The sequence below is a fragment of the Oenanthe melanoleuca genome, chromosome 28 (assembly GCF_029582105.1).
Source record: "Oenanthe melanoleuca isolate GR-GAL-2019-014 chromosome 28, OMel1.0, whole genome shotgun sequence".
In the NCBI taxonomy this organism is placed as follows: domain Eukaryota; kingdom Metazoa; phylum Chordata; class Aves; order Passeriformes; family Muscicapidae; genus Oenanthe; species Oenanthe melanoleuca.
Window position 1 is genome coordinate 4,660,780 of NC_079361.1, and position 15,011 is coordinate 4,675,790.

Here is a 15,011-nt window from a genome sequence, read left to right on the forward strand (position 1 = left end):
GGGCTGCGGTGGTTGGGAGAGGGAAGGGGGGGCAGGAAACGCCCCGTGGGACCCCCAGGACCTGCCCAGCCCTGGAACAGCGGCAGTGGGGCCGGGATTGGACTGGGCTGCACTGGTTTGCACTGGGAGGGGGGATCCGGTGGGAATGGGGGGGTCCTGACTCCCTTATCCCACCAGGGTCTCGCTGCAGTGGGGGGACCATGGGGCTCCCTGCGGCCCCGCTCGTGCTGCTGCTGCTGCTGCTGCGCCCTGTCACCCCCATGTCCACCGTGTCCCCCTGTTCGGCCTTGCTGCTGGACACTCCCGAGGACCTGGACCTGACCAACAGGAGCCGTGGATGCGCCGAGCTGGACTGGAGCCCGTTCCAGCGGCAGCGCCGGCTGGTGCTGAGGCACAACGGCATCGAGTCGCTGAGCCCCCGGGCCCGCCTGGGCCCCAGCACGGAGGAGCTGGACCTGGCGGAGAACCGGCTGCGGGAGCTGCCCCGCGGCTTCTTCGCCAACGCCACGGCGCTGCGGACCCTGCGGCTGGAGGGGAACCCCCTGCCCGCCCTGCCCGCCGCCGCCTTCCAGCCCTCGCTGCGCTCCCTGTCCGTGTCCTGCCGCTGCGACCTGCTGGGCACCGTCCTGGCTCCCTGTGCCCGCGCGGGGATCCTCTGCCACTGCTTCGCATCCCGGCAGCAGCGCTTCAACGTCACGGAGTTCCACGGCCGGGAATGCGGGTCCCGCGTGGGGCTGGTGGCCGGGCTGGCCGGGGCGGCCGCGGCCGTGGCCGTGCTGGTGGCCGTGGGCGCTGCCGTGGCTCGGTACCGGCGGAGGAGAACGGGAGCCGCGGTGGCCGGTGCGGGAAGGGGGAAGCAGGATCCCGCCGGGAACCTCCGGCAGCCCCGTTACATCAGCCGGGACACCGGGATCGGCGGCGCCGATGTCGCCGATGCTCCCGACTACGAGAACGTCTTCGTGAGCCGCGGCACGGCCCCGGCGGCAGCGCAGGGATGGGCGCAGGGATGGGCGCAGGGATGGCAGGAGCAGCGCTACAGGTGAGGGAATGGGCATTCCGGGAATGTTCCGTCCTCTCCCTGCTGAGCTGTGCCCTCGTGTGTTGTCCTGCTCCATCCCATCCCATCCCATCCCATCCCATCCCATCCCATCCCATCCCATCCCATCCCATCCCATCCCATCCCATCCCATCCCATCCCATCCCATCCCATCCCATCCCATCCCATCCCATCCCATCCCATCCCATCCCATCCCATCCCTGTATCCCTGTATCCCTGTATCCCATCCCATCCCATTATCCCATCCCATTATCCCATCCCATCCCATCCCATCATCCCTGTATCCCTGTATCCCTGTATCCCTGTATCCCTGTATCCCATCCCATCCCATCCCTGTATCCCTGTATCCCATCCCTGACATTCCCGCTGTCCCCCAGCCCGCAGGTCCCTCTGGATCAGGATTATTTCCTGGAGAGCGCGGCCGATCCCGGGGACCAGCCCATCTACGCCAACACCCTGTGCCCCACCGAGGACGTTTACATCATCCCTGACCAGTGAGGGGCTGGGGGACACTGGGAGGGCTGGGGGACACTGGGAGGGCTGGGGGACACTGGGAGGGCTGGGGGACACTCTCTGCCCCCCACTGATGCCCTTTCCCGGCTGTCCCCCAGCCCAGAGGGGACAGGGACCTTCCCCACCGCCCCGCAGGGTCACGCGCGGTTCCCCCACGCGCGTCCTGCGGGAACTTCTCTTGCAGGGGGATTTTCCTTTAACAGCCCCAGTCCCTCCTTCGCCCCAGTTCTCACCGTGGGGCGAGGGCTGAGCTGACATTTCCTCCCGGGGCTGCGGCCACCGACCGCGGGGACGCCTCGTGCGCCGCATCCGCCGGCAGCTGCCACCGAGCGGGGGCTGGGACACGCGTGGAGTCCCTGGGACGGGGACACGCGAGGGGTCCCTGGGGTGGGACACGCGAGGGGTCCCTGGGGCGGGGACACGCATGGGGTCCCCACAGACACGCGTGGGGTCCCTGGGGCGGGGACACAGGCGGAGTTCTTGGGGTGGTGACACGCGTGGGGTCCCTGGGGCTGGGACACAATCGGGGTCCTGGAGTGGGGGGGACACGCGCGGGGTCCCCACGGACACGCGCGGGGTCCCTGGGGTGGGACACACATGGGGTCCCCACAGACATGTGCGGGGTCCCTGGGGCGGGGACACAATCGGGGTCCTGGAGTGGGGACACGCGAGGGGTCCCTGGGGTGGGACACAATCGGGGTCCTGGAGTGGGGACACGCGCGGGGTCCCCACGGACACGCGCGGGGTCCCTGGGGTGGGACACACGTGGGGTCCCCACGGACACGCGCGGGAGGAGCCGGGGTTTGGGCTGATCACAGTCTCGGCTTTCTCGGCTTTTCTCTTCCCCTTTTGTGCCGGTGGGGAGCGCCGGGACGCGCTGCTGGTTGGGGACATCCGGTGCCACCTGCGCCCTCCTTTCCTGCCAAACCCGCCCCTTCGGGGAACAAAGAAAAAGCTTCTTTTATTCCTCCTGGTGAGACCCGGAGCCGTCGGGTGCCATGAGGACATAAAGACCCCATGGCTTGTCTGGATGTCCCCCCACCCAGCCCCTGGGAGGCTTCACTGTGTCCCATTAAATGGTTTAATTATCTCTAATTACCTGCATGGCTCGTGGTCTGTGGGGAGGCCTGGGCAGGACGTGGGGTTTTCTCTGGGGTTTTCCCTGGAGCTGCCACAGCCTGTGTCCCCAAAGTGGGGCAAGAGCCCTCAAGGATATGTCCCCAGAGCCTTTGTCCCCAGGGGACCAACACCCTCCAGGACAAATTCCCAAAACAGGGGGTCCTAAGGGACCTTCAGGGACAGGTTCCCAGAGCTCATGTCCCCAAAATTGGGGTCCCAAGGGACCAAGAGCCAGGTGTCTCCAGTCCCTGTCCCCAGAGAGGCCACCTCAGTCCCCAAACCCCACCCCAGAGCAGAGATCCCAAATCCCACCTCCCCCAAGCCCAGACACCCCCAGATCCCACTGGAAGAGGGGACAGAAAGGAGCTGTGACCAGCAGAGCCACCCCATGGAGCCACGAGGAGTCTCTTGGGGACACCACGTGTGCCACCAACCTCCAGGGGGGGTTCCCCCATTCCTTTGGTGCCCAGGGGGGTCCCAGGGCTGGAAATGGGGCAATGGTCACCCCCCAGCTGGATGTCCCCCCAGGGGTCAGAGCTGTGCCCAGAGCCCTTCCCAAGGACACAAACAACTCAAAGGTCTCTGGGAGCAGTGCCCAGGCATTACTCACATGCTGGCACTGGAAAAACCCTGAGGATTTACCAGCAAATCCACTTGGAGTCATCCCAGGGGAGCTGAGGGTCCCAGGAGCAGGGGTCCAGTCAGAGACCCCCAAAGTGTGCAGGAGGAGCAGCCAGAATCCCTGTTACAATCACTTTATTCATCATTATTACATCATTCTGGTTTTATAGAAATATATAAAATAGAAAAACAAAACAAAAAAAAACCTTCCTCTTTCCCCCCCAAAAAGGATATTTTGCTATAAAATATAATAAGTTAGAAATAAATAGCTGGATTGCATAAATAAGTCTCTGAGCAGAGAAGAGGGTTTGGAGTGGGATATGGACACATGGGCACAGACCCACCCTGGGCCATGGGGGTCTCTTGGGTGGGAAGGATCCACCTGCTAAAAATCCTAAAATATGGATTTAAATAAGAGAGGAGACAGAGGAATAAGTTATTGAGGGGGAAGTTCACAACTGGGGCAGAACTGGAGACCCCAGGGCTGAGCTGCACAGCAGAGCCAGGGCAGGAATGGAGTCACTTGGTGCCACAGAATCTGGATTTTGGGATGCTGATGCTGGAGACCCCCATGGCTGAGCTCGTGGTGGATCCAGGGCTGGGATGGACTCACTTGGTGCCACAGGATTTGGATTTTGGGATGCTGATGCTGGAGACCCCCATGGCTGAGCTCAGTGGTGGATCCAGGGCTGGGATGGACTCACTTAGTGCCACAGGATTTGGATTTTGGGATGCTGATGGTGCAGACCCCCATGGCTGAGCTCAGTGGTGGATCCAGGGCTGGGATGGACTCACTTGGTGCCACAGAATCTGGATTTTGGGATGCTGATGCTGGAGACCCCATGGCTGAGCTCGTGGTGGATCCAGGGCTGGGATGGACTCACTTGGTGCCACAGGATCTGGATTTTGGGATGCTGGAGCTGCCAGGAGTGGGGATGGTGGCACATCAGGCACAGTGGCACCTGGTGACCAGCATGTCCTCGAAGAGGCTGGACACCAGCCTGCCCTCGCTGTCCAGGTGCATCAGCACCATGGGGTCGTAGTCAGCAGGGACACAGCAGGGTGGAGGGGCAGCCTTGGACAGGGAGTGCACCCGGGATTGGATCTGGGCGTGCATGCTGGCCGGTTTGTAGTTGTGGGGGCAGGACCCCTCGCAGAACCTCATGTAGTAACTGCTGGGGGCGATCACCCAGTCGGACCAGCCGATGTCCTGGAAGGAAACCTTCAGCGACTTCAGGCAGCACTTCCCATCGCTCCTCCCACACTCCTCATCCAGCCCCCGAGCTCTCCTGGCTGCTCGAGCTGGTTCCTCCTGGGTTTCCACCTCCAGCACCGCCGTTTCCCCCCAGGAGGTGGCCAGGGCAGCAGAGATGTCGGTGGTGAAATCCAGCTCCAGGCTCAGCGTGGCCTCGGGTCCGGCCACCCAGGGCTGGATGGCTTCTGTCAGGTCCAGGCTCTGGGAATCCCCATCCAGCTCTTGGCTGCGCAGGAGTTGGGGGGTCCCCTGAGCCCCCTGCAGGGTGTAGATGGTGACCCGAGGTGGCAGCGAGGCGCCGGGCAGGGACAGCGAGTGCTTGAAGAGTTTCAGCTCCGCCCGCACCACGCGGAGCTGCCGGTGGAAATCCGCGGTGCGGGACAGCAGGAGGTGGTACCGGTAGGGACCGAGGGGCTCCCGGTGTCCCTGAGCGTCCCGGTGTCCTTGAGAGTCCTGATGTCGCTCAGGGATGTCCAACCAGCGCGACACTGCGGGGACAGAAGGGACAGCTGATGTAAGAAATAGCAATTCCCCATCAGCCCGGGCTCGGGATCGGCTCCTGCCCGGCAGCCGAGCCCTCGCTTCCAGGGAATCCCTCTCATCCTGAGGGATGCTGGAAATTCTTTGCTATGCTCGTCCTCAGAGCCACCACCCCCAGGGACCCCCTGGGACGTCCCAGGACCCCTTGGAGCACCCCCACCCACACCCCGACTGTCCCCTCCCAACCCAAGCAGCAGGAGGGGAATTATTTCCCTGAATCCGCCCCCCAGAGACAGATAAACCCCCAAACTGGAGCTCAAGCTGGGGAGAGAGGGATGGCACCTCCCTTCCTCGTTCTGCTCACCCCCAAATCCCTCCAGCCCCCCTCCGAGCCCCCCGAGCTGCCGCTGATCAAATCCTTCATCCCACCCCCTCTGATTTTTTGTGATTTTAAGCAAAACGCCTCCAGCGGTGGCTCCTCCCCACTTCCAGGGCAGAGGAAGGAGCAGGATAAGGATGAGCGTGGCCACCGTGCTGCATGCCCGGTCATGTCCCCGGGCAGCGGGGTGACATTCCCGAGTGCGGGACACGCTGGGACACTCGTGTATCCCGGGGGGATCAGGGTCGGGGGGTGACACCGAACCACGGCCACTTACAGGTGGGGGTCAGGCGGTGCAGCCGCCGGGTTCTGGACACGGATTCCTCCTCCTCCTCCTCCTCCCGGCTCCGGTTCCCCGCCAGCTCCGCCACTTTCTGCTGGTAGAGCCGCTGCGCTCTCTGGATGCTCTCCTGGTCCAGCTGGCGCCGGATGACGGGGGGAGCCGGCATTCCCAGCCGCTCCAGGATCTCTTTTTTGATGGTTTCCAGCTGGAACCTGTCCTGGTCCCACGTGTGGGGCCGGGAATCCACGGCGGAGAGGAGCAGCAGGAGCTGCAGGCAGGTGACGCCCCGCAGAGCGCTCGGCATCGCTCTCCCGAGCATCCTGCAGAAATCCGGCGGCTTCAGGGCAGGATTTGTTCCCAATTCCTGTGCAAAGGCTGGGCGCGCTGCTGCCGGCGGTGCTGCCAGAGGAATGAATGAAGAGGACCAGACCTGACTTTATAGAAGCCGAACTTTGCCCGCCCTCCGTCCCCCCTCCCCGGAGGGTGACGCCGGAGAGAACTCCCAGTAGGAAATTTCTCCTCTCCTCCCGGGATTTCCAACAGGAGCTCTGCCATGCTGCAGCCGGGTGATGTATAAAGTCGTTTGCAGCTGAGGAGATAAAAAACATGGAATAGTCCTTTTCAGGCACAATCATTTCCCTTCTACCTCCCGTTTTTATCCTGTGGATGGCAGGGCTCGGGGAGTGCCCCTCAGCTCCTCCAGCCGGCGGTGGTGATGGACGGGACGGCGAGCGCGGCGCAGCGCTGCAGGCAGCGTTCCAAGCACGCATTTCCCATCCTCGCATCCTCAGCCACCTCGCGTTTCGGCTGGTCCTTATCGCACGGGGCTGATCCGTCCTTTCCCAAAATCGCAGAGGAGCAGGGATAGGGCGGGGAGGAGGAGGAGGAGGAGGAGGAGGAGGCAGCTCGTGCCGGGAGCGTGGACAAGGATCCGCGCTGGACCTTGTCCCACCGAGGACAGGTGCGACAGGGGGGATGCGCTCATCCCGAGCCTTCTGAGGCAACCGTGGCCGGGGTTACGTCATCCCAAACGGGATGGAGCCGGGTGGCAAAAATCCAGCGGGGCCACGTGTGCCGGGCAGCACCGTGCCAGAGCGGGGCTGGGCAGGAGGAAATCCAGAGTGGGAACGAGCCCCGGGGGTCAGCACCGCGCTGCCCCTCTCCCGGCTTCTCCTCAGGGATGCTTAGACCAAAAAATAAACGTGATGAGGTTCGCATGAGGTCCTCCCGGGGCAGGCGAGGCCGTTCTCGAATGTCCCGAAGTTGATGCGAGCGCCGGGTGCTGAGCTGCGCTCCCGCCGGGGAAGAACGTGCGGTAATCCCGTGATTTACGGCTGCTTTATCCCCGCTCCTCCTCGGGACTCCAGCCTTGCCCCGGCTTTTCTCTCCCGGTTTCTCAGGGGGTTGCCTGAGGCAAAGCTGAGTGTTTCACCCTAAAGCAATGGAAAGGAGAAGTTTGTCAGGATGAGCAGGGTCGTGAGGAGGGGATTGAGCCAGCCCTGGCTCGGCTGCCCTGCTCTGGATCCTTGCAGAGGATGGGTGAGGAGGAGCAGGAATCCCCTCAGACCCCCTCCCCATTTCACTGCTTTTCCCTTCCCAGAGCATCCACCTTGGAAGGAAATCCCACAGGAGAACCTCCAGTTTATCTCTGGAGCTTCATCCCCTGTGGATTTGGGCACCATGAGTGGGACACTTCCCATCCCTCCAGCAGCTGGGCAGGGATGAACTCCCCTCCTGGAATTCCCACTGAGAATTCCCAGAGCCCCAAGCCTGCTGTGATCCCTCTCCCAGGGATTTTATCAGCTGGGGTGATTGCAATCCCCCAAATTCAGCAAAGAAAGGAGAGGGAGCATCAAGGGCAGCACCAGCACACCATTCCCTCCCTCCAGACATCTCCGTGCTCACATCAGGCACCAGCCCAGCCCCAGGGCGCCAAATGTGCTGATCCAGAGCCAAAACGGAGCCCTTGGCACATCTGAGTGCAGGAAGAGGCCCCGACCTCTCGGGTGACATTGAGCAAGACCCGGCAGAAACCCCGAAATCCCGAAGTTCTGCTTTTGCAATGGATTTTCTGCCCGTGGGCGCCAGCCCCGTATCCAGGAGTGACGCATTCCCGGAGCATCAAAGTTTGCTGGAGCCGGATGTTTTCCCCCAAAGGCGCCAGCAGTGGAAGTCAGAGATTTACAGTCCAGCAAGAGCCATAAAAGAGGGATTTTGGGAGCAGTGGTTTGATCCTGAGCGAGGATGATGAAATGTCCCGGCGTGTCCTCACCAGCCTGCAACGGGCGATTGCGCAGCCTCTGCATCCCACGTCCCCTCAGCTCTTCCTGGACACGTTCAGTGGTCAGCTCAGGTTAATCCTGTGCCTTTTCCCAGCAGGATGAAGGTTCCTCTCCAGTTTATTCATCCCATGTGGGTCCCTCACCTTGGCATGGATTTGGAGCAGGGATGCCCAGGGGATGGCTGTTCCCAGGGATGAGGAAAAGCTCAGGTTGTGCATTGCTGAGCCTGGAGAGGTGTGGAAATGTCCAAGGCTTGGGGTTCAGAGCACCCTGGGGCAGTGGAAAGTGTCCCTGCCCATGGCAGGGATGGGCTCTAAAGTCCCTTCCAACAAAACCATTCCATGATTCCAAATAAATTAAGTTTTCTCCTTCTCCAGATGCTGGTGGTGAGAGTGGTAAGGACACAGAGCAGGGGGCACCAGAGGGCTCAGGAAATTCCCCACAGCTGCAGAAACTTTGGGGGTTTTTTTGCAGAGTTCCTTATCACAAGTGGCAAGAGGGGAAGTGCTGCCTTCCAGATTTTAGGGCTATCAGTTCCTCACAGTTGTTGAGCAAAGGTTCCCCAAAAAGTGGCCCCTGGGAATTGGTGGCATCACCCTGGGACAGACAGAGTGGGATCAGGCTCTCCCCACATCCTACAGGACCTCAAAACCACTCAGGCTGAGCAAGTTGGGTGCTGCAGGGAGGATATTCCCCAGAAAAAAAGGGAATTCATGCTTTCCCATGGTGTTTTTTCAACCAAAGGATAGGAAGGGAAGAGCAGCCTGGCTGCTGCCACCACACGAAGTTCCAGGGCTTGGCCTCGAGGGAAGTTGGAGCCGGAGGCTCCAGGAATGATTTGGGATGAGAAATCCCTCAGGGTGGGGTTTGCTCCATCCCGTCTCATTTCTGGTCTGCAAAGGGGCACAGAGGGATGGGAGGCAGGGCTGCCCCTCCTCTGCCAGCCTGGGATGTTTGGGAAGCCTCACTCCACGTTTTCCCAGCGCTGTCATGATGAATCGGCCGAGTGGACGCTGCCGTGACCTTTGGATGTTTCTAAATCAAAGACACCCAGGATGGGTCAGGCAAGCAAAAAAAAAAAAAAAAAAAAAAAAAGCAGCTTTTGCCCTGTCACAGCAGGAATCACATTTTTCTCCCTTTGCTGCGAGTTTACAGCATCTCCCAAAAATGAGACTTCTGCTCCACTTGGACAAAGACATTCCTGGCTCGGCTGCACCCGCGGTCAACCATTAACTCGGGTTCCCAGCCCCCTCAGCCCAGGAAGTGCAGGAAATGCCTCTGGTCCCACCACCAAAAATGGAAATCTGGCTTGGGAAACCCTCACTCACGCCACAATCACCTTCCCCTCAGAGATGTTTCTGCCACCAGGATGTTCTCTGCTCCCCAAGGAGCATCTCTCCTGGATGGGCTCCCAGGGATTTCCAGGCTCTGTGCTGCCCTGAGGATGATTTTCAGTTTACTGACATTAAATAGAATCCCTTGAGAGCATCATGGAGTTGGATTTCCTGATCCTTGTGGGTTCCTTCCAGCTCAGGATATTCAGGATGGGGATATTCAGGGAACAAGCTCAGCCTGGGTAGGATTGATGTGGTGGTTGTTGAGAAGGAGCTTTTAAAAGCAGCTTTTCCATGGTGGAAACATCTTCCTGTTCAATCCCACCCTTCCAAAGTGCCAAAAGAGCCCATTCCCTTCATTTTTGGTGTGGATCCAGGAGGTAATCCCAGGCCAAGGATTTTGGGATGATGGTGCTGAGCCCAGGAATGAAGCTCAAGGCTTCAAGGGAGCCAAATCAGCTCTAAATCCTTCCTCCAAAAAGCTTTCCAACGCTGAGCAGGGGGGAAAAAATGGATGCAAGGAACCAAATCGAACCCAGGCACATCCCAGAGCAGCATCTCTTACCATGGACACAATAAAAGGGAAGGACAACCTAGAAAGTTCCTTAAAACAGCAGGATTTTAAGCGTGGATGCTTCAAATGATGGGGAAAAATAGATGAAGGAAACCAAACCCAACTTGGGCACATCCCAGAAAGATGCTACAAGAGAAAGACAACCCCAAAACCTCCTTGAAGAACCCGGATGATTTTTAAAGCACAATTTTGGACGAGGAACGAGGATGGAAGCTGCTGGAGAATTCGGGGAAGTCGCTGTCAGTCCGACCTCCAGGAGAAACAAATGCATTTTTTTGTGAAGCCGGAGACGGGAGAGGCTCCACGTGCCCATCAGGAGGGAATTAGTCACCGGAGCGTGACTCGGGAAAGGGTTGTGTACACAGGGCACGGCGCTCCCGCACCGAGCAGCACGGAGGGAATTTCCCCCCAGGCTGGAGCCGGGCTGCCGGCTGGGAAGTGGCCAAGAAAATCCCACCCCGCAGCAGAGAATATCCATCTGCACCTCCTGGAGCCGCGCAGGGAGGGGAAATCACGGTGAGGAGGCTTGGAGGGGGGAATTACCCAGCCAGAGCATCATCCCTGGAATGGGGAGCTCATCCTGGGAGTTCTGGGATCTCCTAGGAGGGTCCATGCTCGGGTACCCATTGCAGGGGGTGAGAGGTGGAGGATCCTGCGCTGGGATGGATCCTGCACTGGGATATGACTGGGATGTGTCCTGGGATGGATCCTGCTCTGGGACATGCCCACACACAGATCCTGCTCTGGGATGTGTCCTGGGACATGCCTTGGGATGGATCCTGCACTGGGATGTGCTCTGGGATGGATCCTGCTCTGGGATGTGCCCTGAGATGGATTCTGCCCCGAGACGTGCCCTGGGATTCGCCCACACACGGATCCTGCTCTGGTACGTGCCCTGGGACATGTCCACACATGGATCCTGCCCTGGGATGTGCCCTGGGACATGTCCACACATGGATCCTCCCCTGGGACATGCCCACACCGAGATCCCGCCCTGGGACAAGCCCTGGGATGGATCCTGCCCCGGGATGTGCCCTGGGATTTGCCCACACACGGATCCTGCTCTGGAACATCCCCTGGGACATGTCCACATATGGATCCTGCACTGGGACATGTCCTGGGATGGATTCTGCCCTGGGATATGCCCCGGGACATGCCCACACACAGATTCTGCCCTGGGACATGTCCTGGGATGGATTCTGCCCTGGGATTTGCCCACACACGGATCCTGCTCTGGGACATGCCCTGGGACATGTTCACATATGGACCCTGCACTGGGACATGTCCTGGGATGGATCCCGCCCTGGGACGTGCCCTGGGATGGACCCTGGGATGGATCCTGCCCCGGGACATGCCCACACACGCCTCACCCCAGGCAGCCAGGGCAGGAAATTCCAGCCATTCCCGTGCCCCAGAGCCGCAGCTGCGAGGTTCTGGGTGGAAGCTCTGGGGAGCCCTCCCGCAGCACCTTGGCTTTGATTCGCAAGCTGGGAAAACAGGGAGAGGGAGCAGCCTGCCAGATGGACGCTGCCCAAAAATCCCACCTCGTTTAGGAAGGGGCTGGAAAGCGGGAGGAGCTGGGGAGGAGGAAAGAATGGCAGTGGAGAAGAAGAATTAAAATCTTTGAGGAGCCAGTCCACCAAAGGGATCTTCTCCATAAATCGCTGCATCTCCACCAAGGAATCCAAGCAGGACACTCCTCACCACGGACAAAACCTGAAAATCTTGGATCTGTCCCCCCGGAGGGTTCTGTTTGTAAAATGACCTCATGAGCACATGACTTACCCGAGGATGACATCACCCCGGGAACACCGCAGGAAAAGCTTCTCACCTTATAAAGGGAATTAAAAGGGGAGTGAAGTCATCAGGGCTTGGTTCTGCGGAGCTCAAATCCTGGCTCACCTGTGAGGGATATCCCAAAGCTCCCGGTGCCTGGAGTGCTCTGGGTGTTGGTGGGTGGAATAAAAGCTCCATCTCCAAGAACAGGCTGGAGAGCTCAGCAGGATCACCATGGCAGCTCAGGAAAAAAAAAAAAAAAAAAAAAAAATCCTGGAATTAGGGCATAAAAAAGACAGAGAAAAAGCAGAGATTCCAGAGGAACAGTGAGTTTGTCCTTTCTGATCCCTGCTCCAGACAAAAACCACCTGGAGCAGGGGCACGGACCTCCCCGAGCCCCACTCTGCCAGGGTTTGGTTTTAATTACCTCGGGTAATGAATCCGACTCCATCCTGCTGTGCCTGGATCCCGTGGAGCTGCTGGCGAGGGGCGACACCAACACCAGCACGGGGCTGTGCTGCTGTCCCTTCCCCGGTGACACACAGGGAACTGGGAACCAGGAGAAGCCCCTGGGGAGGATCTCCAGGATCAAGCTGGAATTTCCAGCGTGCACCCTCCGGCTGTCCTGGATCACTCTGGATCCCTGCAGGGGTCACACCCTCCCCGTTTCCCGGATCGACCCGCAGCTGCGGAGGGGTGGCACCCTCGGCTGTCCCCGGGGGTGACACCGAGCACAGCGAGCACCATCTGCTGGCACCAGCCAGCCCAGTTTGCTCCCAGTCAGGACCAGTGGCAGCAGGAGAAAGGAGAGAAAAGCCTTAAAGCACAGAGTTTCCATCCCTGGAATCGGGTAAAAGTGTGGATGTGGCACTTGGGGACAGGATTTAGGGTGGCCAGGGCAGCGCTGGGGGAACAGCTTCATACCAAGCACCACCTTTAAAACCAACCAGGACACTCAGAATCAGAGTTAAACTCTTTTATTTCCTTTGAAACAGGGGTTTCAATCCTCGGTTACAAAGCCCAGTCTGGCAGTACAAGCTGGTCCCCGAGCCCACAGCCCCTCCGGGACTTTGGGGATTGTTGGGATTTACAAGGCACTGCAAGAACACACGCACGGGGTGGGGGTGGTGCCCCAAGAGCCCCGACAAGCACGAGGTGACACCTGAGACGCCCACACAGACACCGGTGGCTTCACAAGGGACACACAGACAGGCTGGACAAACACAGCAAATCCCTCAGGAACCGGGGCAGCCCCAGCAGAAGGGAGGATGGAACAGCAAATTCTGGTTTGGGCAGGCCCATGTGTGACAGCAAACCTGGGGAACTCAGTGCAGTCTCAGAGGAGCAGCCACGGATGAAAATGGGAATTCCCACCAATTCTGCCAAAATTTTTCCAGCCACACATCAGGCAAACCCATCCCCATCACCCCCACTCTGCTTCCCAACCGTGAGCCCAGCACAGGACAAGGCACTCCCTGATCAGAGTAAACATTTGTGATTGAAGAGGCTGGTGCAAGGGAAATCCTCAAGGTGGATTTTGAATTACCACGGAGTTTTCTGTAAGGGCAGTGAAAGTTTCATCTCCCATCTTCAATTCCTGTTTGTGGGGAGGCATTTCCTTCCCTACTTTTGTCTAAAATTAGACTGAGCAGAAGCAGGTCCCAGGTTTCAACAAATACCTCGAAGAATTAACAACGCCCTCAGCTCTGGAGCTTTGGCAGAATTTTCCTTTCAGCACATAAGACACTCATCAGACAGGAATACAAGTTTTTTTTTTATGAAAAAGTGCACTTTATACTGCAAAAAAAAAAAAAAAAAAAAAAATAGGGATTCTGGTGCAAAAATAACAATTCCATCTAGATCAAGATGAGTATTTATGGTATCAACAAGGGGGGGGGTTTTCTCCAAGTCAATAAATTCAGAAAGAGCCTTTGCAACTCTGAAATTCCTATAGTTAAAATAAAATTAAATCATTAAAAATATTATTGGATAAAGTATTAAAGTAAAAGGAGACAAGAGGGAGGAAGTTCCTTTGGGAAAGGATCTGTACAAATTCATTGCTGTGGGGTGAGATCTGGAAATCAGAATTAAAAAAAAAAAAACCCCTCAGAAAATACTTTTTATGCCTAAAGATCCTGATTTTCAGTCAGATTTTGGACACCAGCACTCCCTCCTGCAGCAGCTCTGTGTCTGAGCCTTGGCTGGAGTGAGAAATCCAGAAATTAAAAAGTTTGAGGAGTCACAAGGAATTAAATCACAACCCCCAAGGCCAGACTGTCATTGCTGCTGCAGCTCCTGGGGGAGCAGGGATTCACCAAATTCCCTCTTTTCCAAGGTTTTCCCATTTTTGGTTTCAAGAAGCTCCTCCTGCTGCAATTCCTAAAAAAATCCCTAAAAAAATTCCACCCACCAGGGCAAAGAGAGAAACCCCAGGATGGTTTGGGTTGGAAGGGACCTTAAAGATCACCCAGTGCCAACTGAATTCAGGATTATTTAAACATCAGGAGAAAATTCAGTGGATTTTGAACTTTTTTTAGACCTTTCCTTGGCAAAACCAACAAGACTGGGAGCCTGTGCTGTCCGAGCAGGGCTGGAATCTCCTGGATTTTTATTCCAGAGTTCTGGGATAATTCCATTTTCCAGCTGCTGAGGCACTGGAAGGTTCAATATTGCCAGCCTGGGACACAGGGGGGGTTGGATGCCACATCCACACCTGGCCCCAGGTGAGTTCAGCCACAAAACACCTTTTCCTGTGGGATTTTGCACAGCACAAATCCCCTGGAAGGGATAATTCACACACCCCTGGCTCCAAGGGAGTACTGATCCCAAATTTATCCCAAAGCAGAGCAACTTTTTAGTTTTTTTTTTTAAATTTTCATGATGTCTCAAACCCTGCAGCCTCATGTCACAACCACACCCCAAACCTCAAACCCTCTTTCCTGACTTTTCCATCCTTTCCCACCTGTCCCACAGTTTTGGGAGGTTGGGGAATGCTCCAGGTAAGGTGAACTGCCCTAAAAAAATTTCCAAGAACCTTTCAGGTTGGGAGGGAATCCCTAAAAAATCATCAAATCCCACAGGAATCCTTGAAGCCAAAAACCTTCCAAGCTCCTGGGAGAAAAAGGAAAAAAAAATTAATTCCTTTTTTCCTGGGGTTATAAATTCCCAAATTTTGAATTCACCTCTCTGACAGCAGCATCACCAAACTGAGACATTTATTAATCTCTGGAGCTCCTCAAAATTCCTCTGCAGCACTTTAGGGCTGATCAGTGACACCAGACCCAACCCAGCAGAACCTCCCTGATCCTCTCTCCCACACCAAAAATCCTCAGCCTCCT

At 57.6% G+C, this 15,011-nt stretch overlaps 2 protein-coding genes across 2 annotated transcripts; one reads left to right on the forward strand and one right to left on the reverse strand.

Moving 5' to 3' along the window:
* LOC130264524 (leucine-rich repeat-containing protein 25-like) lies at positions 1-2,665 on the forward strand. The gene is made up of 2 exons (XM_056512769.1): positions 1-1,039; positions 1,435-2,665. The coding sequence occupies exons 1-2, from the start codon at positions 201-203 to the stop codon at positions 1,553-1,555; spliced, it is 960 nt and encodes a 319-aa protein (XP_056368744.1). The 5' UTR covers positions 1-200; the 3' UTR covers positions 1,556-2,665.
* Positions 2,666-2,775: 110 nt separating this feature from the next.
* On the reverse strand, positions 2,776-6,026 carry GDF15 (growth differentiation factor 15). Its single transcript, XM_056512765.1, has 2 exons — positions 5,702-6,026; positions 2,776-5,053 (listed from the first exon to the last, which is right to left on the reverse strand). Exons 1-2 carry the CDS (start codon positions 6,024-6,026, stop codon positions 4,257-4,259), a joined length of 1,122 nt encoding a protein of 373 aa, XP_056368740.1. The 3' UTR covers positions 2,776-4,256.
* Positions 6,027-15,011: the final 8,985 nt, after the last annotated feature.